The 19,403-nt window shown below is 39.9% G+C and overlaps 1 protein-coding gene across 2 annotated transcripts in view; it reads right to left on the bottom strand.

Moving 5' to 3' along the window:
- The window catches only part of PNPLA4 (patatin like phospholipase domain containing 4), a 47,947-nt gene that overhangs the window by 21,898 nt on the left and 6,646 nt on the right, over window positions 1–19,403 (bottom strand). For both annotated transcript variants that reach the window (XM_050964394.1, XM_050964401.1), the window contains 3 exons: window positions 12,717–12,901; window positions 5,879–5,973; window positions 5,569–5,704 (listed from right to left, as the gene is read on the bottom strand). In XM_050964394.1, coding sequence (XP_050820351.1) covers window positions 5,569–5,704; window positions 5,879–5,973; window positions 12,717–12,901 — 416 coding nt within the window. The remainder of the gene's footprint in view (window positions 1–5,568; window positions 5,705–5,878; window positions 5,974–12,716; window positions 12,902–19,403) is intronic.

Genomic DNA, 19,403 nt, shown 5'->3' with positions numbered 1-19,403 from the left:
TTGTTAGGGTAGGATTTCCAGGTTAGGACCAGTAACATTATTGCTATGGAGGAGAATGTTACATTCCAGGGTGTTTATAGCCTAGGTTGAGGGCGTTACGTAAGAGATTTGCATAGCACCAACTCCCACCCATCTGCTATTGGCTTTCAAAAAGGGATGACAAGAGGAGAATTTTTTTTTCAAACTTGGCTTTCAATTAAAGCTTCCAAAACCTTAAAGACTAACAGGCATGAGTGCGGCATATTTTTGCAATTACAGCTTTTTGTTGTATTGGCAATGCCAATGCTACAGATGTATGCTTTGGGTAGCAAATTATTGTCCCATATAGCAATAACAATATCTACTTTAAGTACTTTTTCATCCTGTTTTCTCCTTGGAAGGCCATGATTCTTCATGCAGCAGGCATTCTTTTGCCATGCCTCACCCTGGATTTTCTATTTCCAGGCTGGGGAGGGGGAGTTGATATGAATCTACTCTGCCGCCAGTAACAGTCTGCATTCTAATCCAAAAATTTGTTAATTGTGGTCCTTATTTTTGTTCCACTCCTAGAGGTGATGTATGAAAATTAGGGCTGTCAAATGATTAAAAAAGTTAATCGCAATTAATCACTGTGATTAAAAAAATTAATTCAAATTAATCACGCTGTTAAACAATAATAGAATACCATTTATTTAAATATTTTGGATGTTTTCTACTTTTCAAATATACTGATTTCAATTACAACACTGAATACAAAGTGTATGCTGCTCACTTTACATTTATTTTTTATTACAAATATTTGTACTGTAAAAAACAATAGAAATAGTATCTTTCAATTCACCTATGTCTTTATCATAAAAGTTGAACTTACAAATGTAGAATTATGTACAAAAAATAACTGCATTCAGAAATAAAACAATGTAAAACTTTAGAACCTACAAGTTCACTCAGTCCTACTTGAGCCAATAGCTCAGACAAAAAGTTTGATTACAATTCGCAGGAGATAATGCTGCCTGCTTCTTGTTTACAATGTCACCTGAACGCGAGGACAGGCGTTCTCATGGCACTGTTGTAGCCAGCACTGTAAGATATTTACGTGCCAGATATGCTAAACAGTCATATGTCCCTTCATGCTTTAACCACCGTTCCAGAAGACATGCGTCCATGCTGATAACGTGTTCTGCTCGATAACGATCCAAAGCAGTGCGGGCCAACGCATGTTCATTTTCATTATCTGAGTCAGATGCCACCAGTAGAAGGTTGATCTTCTTTTTTGGTGGTTCGGGTACTGTAGTTTCCGCATCTGAGTGATGTTCTTTTAAGACTTCTAAAAGCATGCTCCACACCTCGTCCCTTCCAGATTTTGGTCGACACCTCAGATTATTAAAACTTGGGTCAAGTGCTGTAGATATTTTTAGAAATCTCACATTGGTACCTTTCTTTCCGTTTTGTCAAATTTGCTGTGAAAGTGTTCTTAAAACAAACGTGCTGGGTCATCATCCGAGACAGCTATGACATGAAATATAGGGCAGAATGCGGGTAAAACAGAGCAGTGGACATACAATTTCCCCCCAAGGAGTTCGGTCACAAATTTAATTAATGCATTATTTTTTTAATGAGCATCATCAGTATGGACACATGTCCTCTGGAATGGTGGCTGAAGCATGAAAGGGCATATGAATATTTAGCATATCTGGCATGTAAATACCTTGCAATGCCGGCTACAAAAGTACCATGCGAATGCCTGTTCTCACTTTCAGGTGGCATTGTAAACAAAAAGAAGGCAGCAGTATCTCCCATAAATGTAAACAAACTCCTTTGTCTTAGAGATTAGCTGAACAAGAAGTAGGACTGTGTGGACTTGTAGACTCTAAAGTTATACATTGTTTTGGTTTTGAGTGCAGTTCTGTAACAAAATATCTAGATTTGTAAGTTACACTTTCTTGATAAAGAGACTGCACTACAGTATTTGTATGAGGCGAATTGAAAAATACTCTCTCTTTTGTTTATCATTTTTGTAGTGCAAATATTTGTAATAAAAATAATATGAAGTGAGCTGTCATAACATTTTTTCCAGATCTGGACCTTAGCGTCCAAAATATGGGAGTTAGCATGAAAACCTCCAAGCTTAGGTACCAGCTCGGACCTGGTAAAGCTGCCACCAGCCAGGGATTATACAGTGCCTAGCTCACTGTGGTCTCCCCAAAACCTTCCCTGGGGGACCCCAAGACTCAGATTCCTTGAGTCTCACAACAAAGGGGAATAAACCATTTCCCTTCCCCCTCCTCCCCTCCAGGTGTTCCCTCCCTGGGTTCCTGGAGAGATATACAGAAGCAAGCTCCGTGAATCTAAACAGAGGGACTCCACCCTCCCTGTTTCCAGTCCTGGAAAACACAAGTACCGAGATAGCTAATCTCTCTTCCCCCTTTCACCCAGAGGGTATGCAAAGTCAGGTTTAGTAAATCTAACACAAAGAGATTTTCCCCCTGACTACTACTTCCCACCAATTCCCTGGTGAGCTGCAGACTCAATTCCATGGAGTCCCCACTAAAGAAAAACTCCAACAGGTCTTAAAAAGAAAGCTTTATATAAAAAGAATGACAAAAGGACATAAAAATGGTTTCTCTGTATTAAGGTGACAAATACAGGGTCATTTGCTTAAAAGAAAAAAAATGAATAAGCAGCCTTATCCAAAATGAATACAATTTAACACATTCCAGCAACTATACACATGTAAATACAAAAGAAAACAATATAAACCTTATTGTCTTACTATTTTTGTACTTACAACTTGGAAACAGAAGATTAGAAAGCTGGAGATAGAAAAATCACTCTCATAGCCGAGAGGGCACAGACACAAGACAAAGACAAAGAACTCACACACAAACTTCCCTCCACCCAGATTTGAAAAAGTCTTGTTTCCTGATTGGTCCTCTGCTCAGGTGTTTCAGGTTACTGGTGTTACCCCTTTACAGGTAAAAGAACATTAACCCTTAGCTATCTGTTTATGACATGAGCACTGTACACTTTGCATCGTGTTGTAATATATACTTGAAAATGCAGAAAAACATCAAAAATATTTAATAAATTTCAATTGGTATTCTATTGGTTAACAGTGCAATTAATCACAATTACTTTTTTTATTGGAATTAATTTTTTTGAGTCAATGGCATGAGTTAACTGCAATTAATTGACAGCCCTAATGGAAATGTTTTATGGAGCAGGAATTCAATACAGTGTTTTAGATTTCTGGGTAGAGTGAATTTCTAAGACCCGCCTGGTAGCTTACTAAACCACTACACTCACTGATGGGTTGTTAAGTCTCTGTGATGGGGGTGTACCCCACACAGGCCTTGAAGGGGTTACTGTCGGCCCGAGGCTAACTAACATACCTGGCAGTACCTTCTGAGAGAGACAGCCTGGCTTAACTGATGATGAAACCCAGCACGGGAGGGGCTGGGTGGTGATTATAAAGCCAGGAAATTTGTACCAGAAGAGGGCTGCAGGAAGAGAGTCTGCAATCACTCTCCAAGGGATAGAAGAGTGCAGGGAAGCACTAAGGAGTCTGAGGGAGTAGACTTTGGCTGTGAGCTGGAACCTAGAGAAGAGGGAGGGCTCCCCTATCAGCCATTGAGGAAATTGGGGTGAAAGCCCTTGAGGTAAGGGGCATAAAGAACAGAGAGCCCAGAGACAGATAGCAAACTGGTTGCAAAGTCACTGGACTACAGTTAGGTTGGATTCTGTTAACCAAGACAGGGTGGAGTAAAGCTTGACCTAACTGGAGGGCCAAATTGTGGGAACAGAGACCACTACACTGACAGAGCGACTGCCAGGAAGGGATACCATATGGGGAAAGAGCTGCTGTACCATGCCTGGCCAAAAGAAAGCACTCGAGCAGCAAGTGAACCCCTTCACAATCACCAGGTCCTTTGCGTACACTGATGGGACCCTGCCACTTGCCAGGAAAATTACTTTTTTCCCCTATTCTCATATTTCTGAAATATGAGAGAGCTTCCCTTCCATTGGCAGGCACTTCCTCACCTGATGGGCCAAGCCTCTTACCTACACTCTGAGTATCACAATTAGCCAGTAGCGGGATCAGGAGGAGGAAGAGGACCAAGGAGGAGCAAACAGAACCTCCACCCATACAAAATTATCGGCTCTAAATTAGCTGTTACTACTCAAGAAAGATCTTGTCGGTCACTGTGAATAGTTCTCTGAAAACACCCGCTCAATATGCAGCACTAGTCAAAAAACCTAAACTTGCTAGGAAGCATAAGAAAGTGATAAATAATAAAACAGAAATATCATAATGCTACTATAGAAATTCATGGTATGTCCACACCTAAATAATGAGTGCAATTATGGTTGTCCCATCTCCAAAAAGATATATTAAAATTTGAAAAACTACAGAGAAGGGCAACAGAAATCATTAGGGATATGGAGCAGCTCCATACAAGGAGAGATTAAAAAGACTGTTACTGTTCATCTTAGAAAAAAGAAGATTAAGGAGTGATATATTTGATGCATATAAAATCATGAATGGTATGAAGGCAGTGAATAGGAAACTATTATTTATGCCTTTACAAAACACATAAACTAGGGGTCACCTGATGAAACTAAGAGGCATCAGGTTTAAAACAAACTTGTTCCCATAATGCACAGTCAACGTGTGTAAGTCATTGCCATGGGTTGTTGTGAAGGCCAAAACTATAATTGTGTTCAAAAAAGAATTAGGTAAGTTCATGGAGGATACGTTCCTCAATGGCTATTAGCCAAGATGTGCAGGGATGCAACCCCATGTTCTGGGTGTCCCTAAACCTCTGACTGCCAGAAGATAGCACTGGATGACAGGAGATGGATCACTTGATAAATTGCTCTGTTCTGTTCATTCCTTCTGAAGCATCTGGCACTGGTCACTGACAGAGACTTGATACTGTGTTAGATGGACCATTAGTCTGACCCAATACGGCCATTCTTATGTACTAGAGTTGAGTAAATGGCAGGAATGTAAATCTTGTAGGTATTTTTCTGTATTGTTGCATGCATTCCATAAATAATGTACATTTTCTTAAATACTGTTTTCAGTTTGGGTCTCACAAAGATTAAGTGGGTGTTGTGCACAACTTTGGGTAAAACTCAACAGACAGACCATTTGATCTGCATCACATCAAGAGTTTGAGCTCCTGCTCTGTACAAAAACCTGGAAACTTTTTGAAAAATGGCTAGTTTTTTTCAGGGTTTGTATCTCTGGAACTTCTAGCCCAAATTTGGGTAACTAGCCTTATCCTGCACCATCATGAGGCACACCACATTTGAACAGAATCTGATTAAGCATGTTGATTTTAGAAGACTTCAAAACATTGACCTTTAAACAGAAGTTGTGACACAACCTTAACTACAGTGGTGCTGCTGTGCCATTACATTTTTGCTTGCCTTGGTTATGTGCGCCGTCCCACTGAAATCAGTGAGATTACTCAAATGAGTAAAAGGAACAGGATTTAATCCAATTAATTAAAAAAAAATGTTACAGATTTTGGGAGACAGGTATGCATTTTCATTTACAGAAGTGATATGCAACTTTGTTACCTTAATGAGGTCCTCCCTGGAGGCAAAATTTGAAACCAAATAATTTTTTCCATTTTTAGTGTTGGTGATTGATACATAGAGACGATTCTCTGCTATCTCATGAGCATTAGAAGGAAGAAAAGACTCTATACCTGCCCTATAATAAAGAAAACGATTACCATTATTCACTATTAATTATTGAACAGCTTATAAATATTTCAGAAACAGAAGAAAGCTGAGCTTTCCATAGTACAAATAGCCTTCTATACTTTCTCACTATTTTTGAGCTTTATATAGAACAGAACTTAGAAAAGTACATTAAGATACGTACCTAAGTCTTGTCATGAAATCGTAACCTGGTGTCACTGCACCAAAGTACAGTTTTCTAATTTCCTCTGCGAACTTATAGGTAAACACCTCACATTCCTGAAAATTAAAATGCTTCGTATGAAAGGTTCTGTAGTTATTAAAACCATGTCCACCTGAATTACACAAAATGTTAATTATAAATAATTGTAGTGTAATGCTTTACCCATAGCATATTAATTGATGAGAGTTTACTTTACCAAAAAGGAGTTACAAGATAACTGATGAAGTCTATGTTTGCTCATGTCCCATTACAGACAAAGCATTTGTGGGTAAGATAAATGAATTACTTCTCCACAACACACCATCTCACTTGTGTACATCACATGGGAAATATTGTAAGAGAAAGTTTTATTACATTTATATATTCATAGAAAATAAACAACATGCCTTTTGGATGGAGATATATATATAAAATGGGTGATATATATCAGGTGAAAGAAAAAATCGCAAAGGTCTGCTGTTTATTTTCTATGAATATCACCCATTAGACGAGGAATCCACTGACATGTATCATTGAGGAAGTTAGTTTTTATATCAGGGCATTTCAATGGAAAGTGACGTCTTAAAATTCACTTAAACAATAAAAATATAGATGAGATATTTCAAGACAGCTGTATAAAAACAAAGACTGAAAAGATATTTAAAGGCTCCTTTCTCACTGATGCAAAAGCAAAATTTCTGCAGTTACTGGGAAAAATTAACAAGTACTGATGACAACTGAAGTGGGTAGGCAAAACGGACACATAAAAGACATCCTGAGAACCAATCTGCAGTAAATGCAAGCAATTTAAAATGGAATAAAGGTAATCTTGCATCTGACCCACAAGAGATTTGACAGAGCCTAGCCTACCTACCCCTCAGGACTTGCATAATACTGATCCTGTAAAAATACCCCAATAATGTCTATCTTACATGTAACTAAGGGCAGGCCAACCGACAGCAATTTCAGGTCCCAGGGCAGAACAGTCAATGGGTGTTCTTCCAGTATGGCAAGAGCTTCCACATGTTCGCTTGGCAGCCTTCACTGCCGTCGGTACCACATCATGTGTGTTTAAGAGCCCTGCAGCCCGCCTGGGCGATTTCAAAGGCCATCAGGGGCCCCTGGGCCCTTTTAAATCGCCTGGGCCCCTGGGCAATTGCCCCCTCCTAATCCCCACCCCATCGGCGGGCCTGACTAAGGGCCAGTTTTCCAAAGCTGCTGAACACAATTACTTTATGTACAGTAAATATGCTTTTGTGACAACATATTAAATTCATATTTACTTGCAAGTATTGAATATACTGCTATCTCTCACCACTTTATTGACAAGTCTTGCAACATCTAGTGTTTTTCTTAAAGTTTCAGGTCCTAATGTCATGTTATAAAGGGAATATATATATTTTTAAAAAAAGGAAGTTTCCAAACCTCATAATTGCAGATCAAAGCTCAGAAATGTGAACCCTAATATGCTAGAAGCTCAACTGTCAGAAAGCAAATAAAAAGAACCCAATATTTATTTGCTTTTGAAATGATTTTCAGAGGGTCTAACTTTGCACTTTGAATGCCTGAGATTAGCAAAACTGTATTTGTATGAATTCCTATACCATTTTGTGAAAAGAGCTATTCTGATTCTAGTGTCTTGAAGAACCTGCAATCCAGTTTTCAAAACTGGTTTTCAAGAAACATGTTGTACCGAAATGCATTTTAAGTGTTCAGTTGTACATCAGAGTGGTCTAGAAAATAGTTTAGAGTTCTTTGGTTAATAGCTTCCTGCATGATGCAATACTGAATTTGTTGCAATAAATAAATGAACTAAAAATAAAGACTTGGATCAACCATTTGGAGACATCCGATCACAGGGATTTTTGTTTGTTTGTTTGTTTTGTTTACATGTTATAAAATCAGTGCTCAGAAAAGGTAAAGATTGACAGCCCTGAAAACAGAAGGCATCCTTCCTATCCACAAAAGAGATATATACGATTGGCAGCAGTAAAACTTCCCCATACCCCTTGCATGTGTCCTAAATCTGGCCCACCTAAGCATTCCCCTAAGTGACAGAGGAAAATTTAGTCTCCCTACAGGTTCTCTGTATAAATTGGCAACGTATGTGTGAATTAATGCTAACTGTGCTAGATTTGTACTAGAAACAAATCTTTAATTTAAGATGTCTGAGACCAACTCATTTCTCATAGGTCAAATACATATCAGATAGGAACTACGGACATAAACTGGGCTCTATAGAGCATTACCAATTCCAAATCACCTGTTCATTTCAAGTGAGTAAGTGTGGACACACTATGTGAATTCAGTATTATAGGCTATCGTTTTGTATGACAGGATCTATTCATAATAAGAATTACTCACTTTTGCCATCAAAAAGAATATCTCCCTTTTACAACCACTCAAAGTTATGGTAATGAGATATTAGTTAAAATATTTAAAAGAATCAGTGTGACTTAGGAGCCTAAGTTCCATTTTCAAAAGTGACTTAGTATTGATATGCCTAAAGATGCAGAAACTAGTGGAAGTTAAGTGCCTAACCTGCTCGGGCACTTTTGAAAATCACATTCGGCACCTCACACATCCCAAGTGAGTGCCCTAACCACTGGGCTAAAGCTTACAAGGGAGCTGAGCCACCACTTCTTCACTAATCCATGTTGTGAATCTAGTCCTCCTTTCCTTTGTTTTAATCAAAAAGCCTGAAAGTCAAAATGAAAAGTTTTGGCGTCAAAATGTTTTGTTTTAACATTCCTGAAATGTTTTGATTTGTAGGAAGTTTTCAAAAAAATATTTTCAGTTCAACACAAAACTTTTTTTATTCTATTTTTTTTAATTTTACAGCAAACTGAAAAAATCCATTATTCACCAAGAACTAATTACAGCCCACCTCACTTTTGGACTCTCTCCTCAGATTCAGAAACCCACACGAGAGCTCTGAAATCAGGGGTGGGAGAGAGTCCTAACTATGATCTGTCTAACTTAGCCATATTTGAAAAAACACCTAACTTTTCTAACAAAGTTGCTTTTATGGATACCAAATATGTCTATGTTGGAATTTTCTTTGTAACATTCTTTGTTCATGTTTTGGCTCAGATGGAATTTTTTTGCTAATGGTAAGAATATAGAATTACAGCGACAGAAAAGTTGAATGGAAATTTCAGTAGAAGTACATTTGAATGAAACACACTCTATCCACAAGACTGAAATGTCTTTGGGTAACATCCACAGGAATTAAGGGTACATGGGCGGTTAGCGATAGATAGGGGATTGATTTATTGCGTGTAGTGTACACTCGATAAATTGATCCCTGATTGCTCTTCCGTCAACTGCTGAACTCCAGCAGTGCGAGAGGCAGAAGCAAAGTCAATGGGGGAGCCACAGCTATCGATTCAGCACCGCGAGGAGACGAAGTAAGTAATTTAAATTCAATCAAAGATGTCGACTTCAGATACGCTATTCTCATATGAAGTTGCATATCTTAGATCGATCCTCCTCCCCTACCCCAATGTAGACCAAGCCTAAGAGATACAGTAGAACCTCAGAGTTATGAACATCTCAGGAATGGAGGTTGCTTGTAACTCTGAAATGTTTGTAATTCTGAACAAAATGTTATTGTTGTTCTTTCAAAAGTTTACAACTTAATACAGCTTTAAAACTTTACTATGAAAAAGAAAAATGCTCCTTTCCCTTTATTTTTTAGTAGTTTATGCTTAACACAGTACTGTACTGTATTTGCCTTATTTTTTGTCTCTGCTGCTGCCTGATTGCGTACTTCTGGTTACAAATGAGGTGTGTGCTTGACCGGTCAGTTCGTAACTCTGGTGTTCATAACTCTGAGGTTCTATTGTATTATTTTGCCCATTGGAGAGATCACATAATTTTTCATTAGTGCAACAGAAACAGAATGATGAAAAAGTTAATTTAAAAAATGTAAAGAAAGGCTAGAGAGCTCAAATAGTGTTCTCTAGTTCATATGATTTCATATATGCAAAATTTCATTAAAATCAGACAATGTAATATGTGCTTTACTCTAATAAAAGAGCAAAACCAAAACTTTTCCTACATCTTAACCTATAAAAAGGGCTAGGCTGGAGAAAAACCCCTATTGCCCAGAAGCCCAGTATAAACAGAAATGCTATCTGGGCAAGTAAGTGTATCCACTATTCTGCCCACTGGATAAAGAGAACAGAGGCTGGACGCAGGGTGTGTGAGATAATTGAAATTGATACCAGTCAAAGGAAAGAGGCCAGAAGGAAGAAGTTCCAGTCAGCAGAAGAGAGAAATGGACCTAGCTAATCTCAGCTAATTTATGCATCCTAGTTTTCCACTCGCCCTTGGTGAGCAACTTTTTCAGTCTCAGTTCAACAGGACCCCTAGCCTGTGCATCTTATTAATAAAAGACAGGAAACCTTCTTTAAGAAGGAGGAAGATATCAATTTTACTATTTCATCTATCTGATTTCTGTAGTCTGTCAAATGCCATACCCCTCTTTGCTGACTAGAGCTTCAGACAAATAGCCCTTGTTCAGGCCACAAACGTGGTGACAAAATGGGAAAACCAAGAGATTGTGACACAGAGTTTATTTTCCATCTGATCCCTCAAATAATATTTTCCTGATAATATCAAAATTGATGTTTTATCATTGCCTAACACATTGATATTAAATGTCAAATATTTCAATGTTTAGCAAGGTCTGGTATTCTTCAATGCTGTATTCACTCATTTCACAAAGAAATAAGAGAGGCAAAATACTTTGTTGGAAGTTATGTGTATTGAAAACTAAACCCTTTTAGGTATGTCTACACAGTAGTTAAACACCTACAGCTGGCCTGGTTTAGCTGACATTGGCTCCATAAGAAGTGCAAAGTGGCCTTCAACCAGCCGAGGTAGCAGTGGAGAACTGCTGTTGCAGAGAACTCTCCACCAGACAGCTCTGCTGCTTCACTACCTGTCTCCCGCCCCACTGCCAACATAAGGAGGACGGGATATTTTTTTTTTTTTGGGGGGGGAGCCTGGGTGGGACAGGTAAGGGGAATGGCAGAGCAGAGCTCTGCTATGCATCATCCTCCATTGGCATAAGTTCATAGGGACAGCCTCAAACTGTGCAGGGCCACGTGGCACTGAATCGGAAAGCAACAACCGGCTTCCTGCAAACATACCCCCACTTATCCACCCTTTGCTCCACCCAATCAGATCTTGGACAAAATAGAGAATCAAAGCCTATAATTATGTGTGTTAATATCAGTCAAGTAAGAAAGCACCTGTCTGTTCCTTATATCTCCTTCCTTAAAAGGACAGTAGTGCATGTTTACTGAACAGTGTCAGCAGTTGGCTGTAACTACCAGCCTAGGACAGAAACTGATTACTTCTCTACAGCAAACTTTAATAAATTAATCATATCACCAGCACAAATCACACTCACCACTTCCCTCATACTGTCTCTCTCACTCATCACTTCCTTCATACTGTCTCCTAAACCCAGGGTTCTCAACCTTTTTCTTTCTGAGCCTTCTCCTCCCACCCCAACATGTTAAAAAAACTCCAGAGCCCAGGTGGTGGTGGTGAGGATTGGAGGCGCTGGGGGGTCCCCCTCTGGGCTTCTGCCCTAAAGGGTGTTGGGGCTCTGGCCCCTGTGCAGGGACTGCGGGCATAGGTGTAGTTTGACTTCTATTTGGGGTGCGGCGTGGGGCAGGGCCGGCAGGGCTCGGGACAGCTCCGCATAGCAGGGCTCGGAAAGGGAGCGCCACCTCTACTCCCCGACTAACCTCAGCAGACCACCCAGCTTGTCTGGGTTGGGGGGAGGCGCAACCAAAAATTATAACTCAAAGGGTGAGGGGTTCAGCTCAAAAACTTTGAAAACCACTCAGGGTGCAGGAAGAGGGATCCTAGGGGCTGCGAACAAGTGGAAGGCAGAGCTCAGGGAGAGGGGTAGCTAGAGGCTGTGCCAGGAGACCCACCCCCCCATGTGGTTACTGCTCCCCAAAGGCTCTGCAGAACCAGGTCCCCATGCCCAGGTAGCTCTTACTGGTTGCACAAGCAGTCAAAAGGGGTTGGGCGCTGAGGATCAGCCATAGCCCTGGGCACCAAAAGGAAGAGATGAGGGACCGCAACACTGCCTCCTCCATGAAACCTGTCAGAGCAGCAGCCACCCTGCACTGCCCAGCTCCAGTTTCCGATCACCAACCTGACCAGAAGGCGAGGCTTCGGGAGGTGAGGAAGAGGGGTGTGCGGAGCTGCCGCCGGAACTGCCCTGCTGTGGGTAAGGCACTGCAGTATGGGGGTTAACGCACCCCTGAACTCCCCTCCACCTCTGCCCATGGGCTCGGGCCTTCTGCTCAACAGGGAACCAGGGCTTGGAGCTCATGGACCCCCTGAAACTGGCTCATGGACCCCCCAGGAGGCTGCAGATCCTCCGTTGAGAACCGCTGTCCTAAACTACAAGGATACAAATAGTGTATGTGTGTCCACACGTGTATGTATGACTTTACATATCTCAACAAATCTTCATCCATATATGACTTTAAAATTATACAGCTAAAATATAATCTTATGTCGTCAATTGAGTACATACGTCATTAGCTGGCAAGTGTTTTAAAAACTGTATGAGGAATATACACACACTTTCTTTGTTATGGAAAACAAAGAGTTGTGAGCTCTCCTCCTAGACAAGAACTAAAAAAAACAACAAAACAAAAAACCCCCAAAAACTGTTGACTAAATAAAAATAGTGCCACCTTAAAAAGCTTACTTTAGGAATTTAAGTTGTTTTTTTTTTTAAAAAACCACTACATTCTAAATGAATTAGTTATTTTTCAATTACCTCTATGTTTTCTGGCATTGTTAACAGAACTGTGGCAACCAGTGATCCTGCAGAAGCTCCTGCAAAAGCCTTCACAACCTTCAGTAACTTCTTACCATGTCTGCAAAGAGCAGATGCTGCCCCCAAGTGGTATATACCCAGAAACCCACAAGCTGCAAATGATAGGTTGAGATGTTTCATTTTTGCTGTGGAAACAAAATTTTGCCATCAGAAGATGGATCAGTTAAATGCTTTAACACATTTATTTTTTGCTATATAACACACACAAGCACAATATCTAAAAACAGCTGGCTTGTTTTCAACGGAGATGAGCATCTTCAACCCTCAATTAATTCAATAGGAGCTTGTAGGTCCACAGCATCTTTGAACTTCAGGGCAATTGTATTCAAAATGCAACTTAGTCAAATACTACTCCATTTCTATTGTTCCAAGTGGAAAACTATTTTTATCCACAATAAAATATTAATAAAGTGTTTTTATAAATGTTGTATTCCTCTGTTAAATTAAAAAGTTTAACACTGTATATTGAGTAGATAAGTCTTCCCATATCTGGAGACTTAGTAAAGACAACTTAAAAAAAAATCAATGATTCTAGTCATTTTCCAGAACTGTCTGATGGATTGGTACAGTTTAAAGCCATTTTGCTGCTGGCTCAGAAAGTTAAAATTGCTCAGAATTGTAGATAATTACATCTGGTCATCATATTCTCTTTAAATGTGCAGTACTGACTCTAAAATAGTCCTCTTAGAAAAACACTTTTTTCCTTTCATTATTGGAATTAATTTACTTTAGAAATGCTACCATCAGCATCTAATAATGCAAAGACAAATTTATGTAAAGGGCATTTCTTATTCAGAGAAAGGAAAATACGTTATAGTTGCAATCATAAGACGATACAAAAGAGAGAAAAACTATAGTTATATAAAACAAAATCCACCACATGCACTTTAAAGGAGTTAAGGGTCTAATTCAGGGATCGGCAACCTTTGGCATGCAGCCCGTAAGGGAAATCCGCTGGCGGGCCGGAAAGGTTTGTTTACCTGCAGAGTCCAGAGGTTCAGCCAATCGCAGCTCCCACTGGCCACAGTTCGCTGTTCCAGGCCAATTGGGGCTGCGGGAAGTCGCAGTCAGCATATCCCTCGGCCCACGCCACTTCCCACAGCCCCATTGGCCTGGGACAGTGAACAGCGGCCAGTGGCAGCTGCGATCAGCTAAACCTGCGGACGCTGCAGGTAAACAAACTGTTCCAGCCCACCAGCAGATTTCCCTGACAGGCCGTGTGCCAAAGGTTGCTGATCCCTGATCTAATTTAAACTAACAAAATGTAAAAAGGGAAAATTAAGCTGAAATTTAATTTTTAACTTCCCTGTTGTGCCCAGATATATTACTTTAGATTTTTGCAGAAATAGTGGAGGTATGAGATACAGGGTGCCTTATATTAATTTATATTTCTTATAAGATTTAGAATTTCAAATGGAATTGGGAGAAAGGAGGTTACATATGTGGCTGCTCATTGATTTCAATGGGACTACTCACAGCAGTGAAGTTAAGCAAGTACATAAGTGTTTACAGGATCGAGGCATTTGCCTACCTTAAGGAAAAATGGCTTAGCATGGCATCTAGAGCACATAAATATTAAACATGGAGTTAACTAGAGCTCAATTGCTCAATGTGTAACAAAGGAATCTGAGTATCAGAGTTGTAGCCATGTTAGTCCGTATCCACAAAAACGAGGAGTCTGGTGGCACCTTAAAGACTAATAGATTTATTTGAGCATAAGCGTTCATGGGTAGAAAAGCCACGATGCATCTGAAGTGGTTTTTTTTTTTTTTTTACCACAAAAGCTTATGCCCAAATAAATCTGTTAGTCTTTAAGGTGCCACCAGACTCCTCGTTGTTTTTAAAGGAATTTGAAATCTCTTACAGGATTGAGTCTACTCTCAGGTTTAGGGAGGACAAGTGTCCAAAGCAAACATCATTAGATCCCTTAAATTCAAATGCTGTGCTTATACAAGCAAATTTTAAAAACAAAATTTCCTCCAGTGTTACCATGGGCTCAACTGAACTTGTGGCAATATTAGAGAATTTTTTTTTTCCCCTGAAGTCATTTTGAGTAGACAAAACCGTAAAGACCTAACTTCTTACATATACATACCTCCAGAAACTTGCAAGATTCTGCTATTGCTGATCATAAAAGCCATATACTGTACAGAAGACAGTTAAAATAAACAATCAAAAAATAAGCTAAGTACGTAACAGAAGGCCTAACCCTTATGATCTCAGACCTTCAGCAAAGGATTAAGAAATGACTGTTAAAAGGCGATGAAGAACAAAGCCAGACCATATAGTTCGTGCTATTCTCTCAGCCTCAAGATACTATTAGCTCCTAAAACACAAAGGTCTAGATGAATGCCAAATGAGAATAGATTTGTTACTCTAATTAACTATATCTTTAAAATTTCCTTTGTAAATTATCTTCCTCTTCGCACCAAAACCCAGTATATTAGCTTAATTTTTCTCTATATAATCCACTTATTTCATGCAAATTCTTCTGTGTGTTTTGGACTGGACTTGTAAATCATGCAAAAATAAAAGCTATAAAATTAATTCTCTTTGAATATATTGTATTTTAAAGGTAAATTTAGTTGAGGGTGCCAAGGCATGCCAATGTTACTACAATAATAATGTTGTTAAACCTCATTGTGCTTCTCAAACATATGTTCACATAAAGTTACTGTAATGGATTCCTCCTGGGGTTCCACCTGAAACTGGGGTACCACTGAGCCCCCCAACCCACCAGCCTAGGCTCCCTTTACACTGTGCTGCGGTGACCAGCCTGCACTTTCACCAGCACACATACAGGTAGGTACACACCCACCTACTGTTACATGCAGATGCTGTGTCCAGGTCCTGCATGGGAAGGCTCCAGCTAGAGAACTTCCAAGCTATTCAGGCACGCACCCCCTCTGGAGCGTAAACCCAAATACCGTCCTTACAGCATAACCTCGTGAAATTCATCCCCTCCCTCAGTGTGGAGAGGAATACACAACAGTTTTCTGCCCCAGTTATGACTTCCCCACACAGGTTTTAAATAAAGCAAAAACAAGTTTATTAACTACAAAAGACAGATTTTAAGTGATTAAAGGGATCTCAAAACAGATCAAAACAGATTACCTAGCAAATAAACAAAAACCGCAAACTAAGCTTAATATACTACATAGATCAGATATGAATAGCAAATTTTCACCCTAAGTGAGGGTACAAGCAGACTGCAGTTTAAGGGGAAAGCTGCACTAGCTTACAGCTTCAAAACTCCAGGTGTTCCATTCACAGACTAAAAACCCTTTAGACTGGTCTAGCAGTTCCCCCAGTTCAGTCTTGGTTCCTCAGGTGTTTCCAGGAGACACTCCGGGTGGGGAGTCAGTGAAGAACCATGATAATGTCACTCTCCTACCTTATAGAGCTTTTGCATATGGTGGGAACCCTTTGTTTCAAAGCTTGGTTCCCACACCAGTCAGTGGAAAAACACAGATATCCCAAGATTCAGACCAGCACCAGGTGACCTGGTCACATGTCCCTGTAGTGTCACAGCAGCCATCACTCAGAGGCTGTTTGTAGTGTCCTCAGGAAGGCCCCCACGTTGGAGATAAGCTTCTTCTAAGGCCTATTGTTTTCTCCTAATGGCTCATTAACCTGAATGGACCATCTAGACTGAGAACCTCTAGCCTAGTGAGCGTTCCCCAGGTATAAACACTCTTGTAATACAGATACATGGTCAATATTCCTAACTTCAAGTACAAAAATGATACATGCATACAAATAGGATAATCATATTCAGCAGATCATAACCTTTCCAATGACATCTCACATGACTTATCTTGCATAAAATACATCATAATTATATTATAATAATATCACTATGAAGAATATGCGGTGCAGTGTCACAGTTACAGAGTCACTATGGACAGATTTGCTTGATCCTCATTACCTGAAGGAATATTTGAATTCTCTAGGCATTAAGACTCCTTGTTTTCCCAAATTTAGTTTGCATGCCTCTAACACATCCCATGTGTACAGTATAGGTTCAGGTGGCTTCATATGGTGATGTGATGAATGACCAGAAGAATAAAGCATTTTGAAAGAGAAGCCCCTAACAAACTGGGGTCACCGCTTGTGTAGGGAAAGCCCCTGGCGGGCCAGGCCGGTTTGATTACCTGCCCCGTCCACAGGTCCAGCCAATCGGGGCTCCCACTGGCCACGGTTCGCTGCTCTGGGCCAATGGGGGCTGCAGGAAGTGGTGTGGGCAGCTTCCAGCAGACCCTATTGGCCTGCAGTGGCAAACTGCGACCAGTGGGAGCTGCAATCAGCAGGACCTGCGGATGGGACAGGTAAACAAATTGGCCTGGCCCGCCAAGGGCTTTCCCTAAAGCAGGAAGAGGCGAAAGATTGCCTCTCTATATACAGGTTTAAAAATACCTAAAGTTCCTGTTGAAAGTTATGAAAAAGCATCAATCCATTATCAAGAAACAGTTTGATGCATTTTATACATTAAAGTCTGTACTTCGCTTAAACTTCTATGCTGAATCTCTTCCATCCATCCATCAGGTAGCACAGAAATGAAGCATTAATGTATGGGAGATTTTCTATTGAAAGTGTAAGATTTTCTTTACAAAAAAAGTGTATCATTTAGATGGTGTTAATAGAATTTCACTGAAAAAAACACTTCCTATCTTGCCTCTAATTTTTTTGTGTGGGAATATACAGAAGTATCACTTAATCCACAATGACTACTGCTGTACAGAACCCTCCTCCCTGGCAGGAGGGAGCAGCTATTTAACAACACACAACATTACCAAAAATCCCCTGAGGGTCCTCTCCAACCCCTCCCCCCCCAAAATTTCAGTTTAACTACTCCGGTTGTTCTCATTTCCTATATGGAAACCATAGATGGAATCCTGGCTCCACTGAAATTAATGGCAAATTCAAATTGACTTTGGCACCATGATTTCATCCTGTTTGTCTACTAGTTCTGATTTTAATGACAGGAAGAAATCAAGAAGACTGTGTGACAATTATCTATATATTTAATCTCTATTTTTCCCTATACAGAACTAATTTATTTGTAACTGTCATATTTAATTCACAGAACTTTATTCTCTGTGCCACAAAGCACCAGTGCGAAACTGTAATTTACAAAATAATCGATGTCTATTTCAAGAAAGATGAGATATACTGTAAACCAATTAGTTGTATAACAAACAAATTAAGTGATATGTGAGAAAAGTAACTGGAGAATATATATGAATATTTTATGCAGAATTGCTGAGAAAATACAAAAACAAAATAAATGCCATAGAAAGTGTATTTTAAGAAGAAAATGTAACAGGGAGAGAGCAAAATTAAGATTTTCTGAAATCAGAGAAGTTTTTTTTGGTACTACCTACATATGTAAGAGATAATCTAAGCCTAGCGTGTACTGAAATGGTGACATCAATTATTTTTGAAGTGCAAGGATGTAGAAAAATAAATATAAAAAATGATACAGACTAAAACCAAAAGCTGGGGTCTGTTATGGAGCTCAATAAGAGAGTCCGTTTTCCTCTACATTTCTCCATAACTTTAGTGGCAACTTTCAGAATTTTATTTTAGTTTCCAAGATAAAGTATTTACATTTCACTGAACATTTTTTGTTTTCTCTAGTCTGTAAACCTCTCCTGTTTAATTTACATTGAATTTGGCATTGACTGTTGCATCTGGGAACATCAGACAGTTGCTGCTTGCCAGTGTTTTCAAAGAGAACATAACTTTGCATTTAAGGCATGCACAAACAGGTAAACATGACTTAAGTGCAGATTCATCTTAAGGTATGCCTTCATTAGCAATGTTAAAGTGCTTCCGTGAGGGGAGCAGCTCCCAGCGCTGGTGCACTGCCTACATTGCCACTTTCCAGCGCTTGGGAGGGGGTGTGTTTTTTCATACCCGAGTGAGAAAGTTTCAGTGCTGTAAAGTGGTAGCATAGATAAGGTCTTAGTGCTGTTGTGGGAAAAGAGGGAGGATAGCTCCACCTCCCCCGTTCAGAGACTTCTAGGGGCTAGATCGCCACATGGCACAAACTAGGGCAAGCCCAAGGGCTGCCCTAACTGGTGCCTCGGTTATACAGAATGCCTATGGGCCATTGCAAAGGCAAGGAGACAAACTTGCCTAGGACACACACCCTACCACTCTCAAATCAATCCTTCCCACCTCTGGCTCACCCATGTCTCATGCATTGAAATCCTTCTTGCATCTTCTGTGAAGCAAGAACAGAGCAGAGAGAGAAAACTCTATGCCTTGAAGCAAGAGGCTTCTGTACAAGGGATATTTTTGGGATAGGTTTACACCAATATACCAGCTCTTTGCATTAACTTAGCTAATGAGAAAGGGTCCTTAGGCAATGGCAAATCTGGCATTCTGAACAGGTGGGCAAGGGCACAGAGAATTCTACAGTGTGCCATAATAGGATCCCTAGGGTACAGCTCTGGGTAGAGGAAAGCCAAAAAAATAAGGGTATTTATAAATCTGTAGCACTGGAATAGTTAAAATGAAAAACAGTCATGACTAAATCTTTGTTTTTTAAAGTTCTGTCCCCTTCCCTCTGCCCCAAAAAGCTATGTAACAAACCTATTCAAATTTAGAACTAACCCTTCC

This window comes from Gopherus flavomarginatus, chromosome 1 (assembly GCF_025201925.1).
Source record: "Gopherus flavomarginatus isolate rGopFla2 chromosome 1, rGopFla2.mat.asm, whole genome shotgun sequence".
Classification (NCBI taxonomy): Eukaryota; Metazoa; Chordata; order Testudines; family Testudinidae; genus Gopherus; species Gopherus flavomarginatus.
This window is presented reverse-complemented; position numbering and strand designations above follow the sequence as displayed.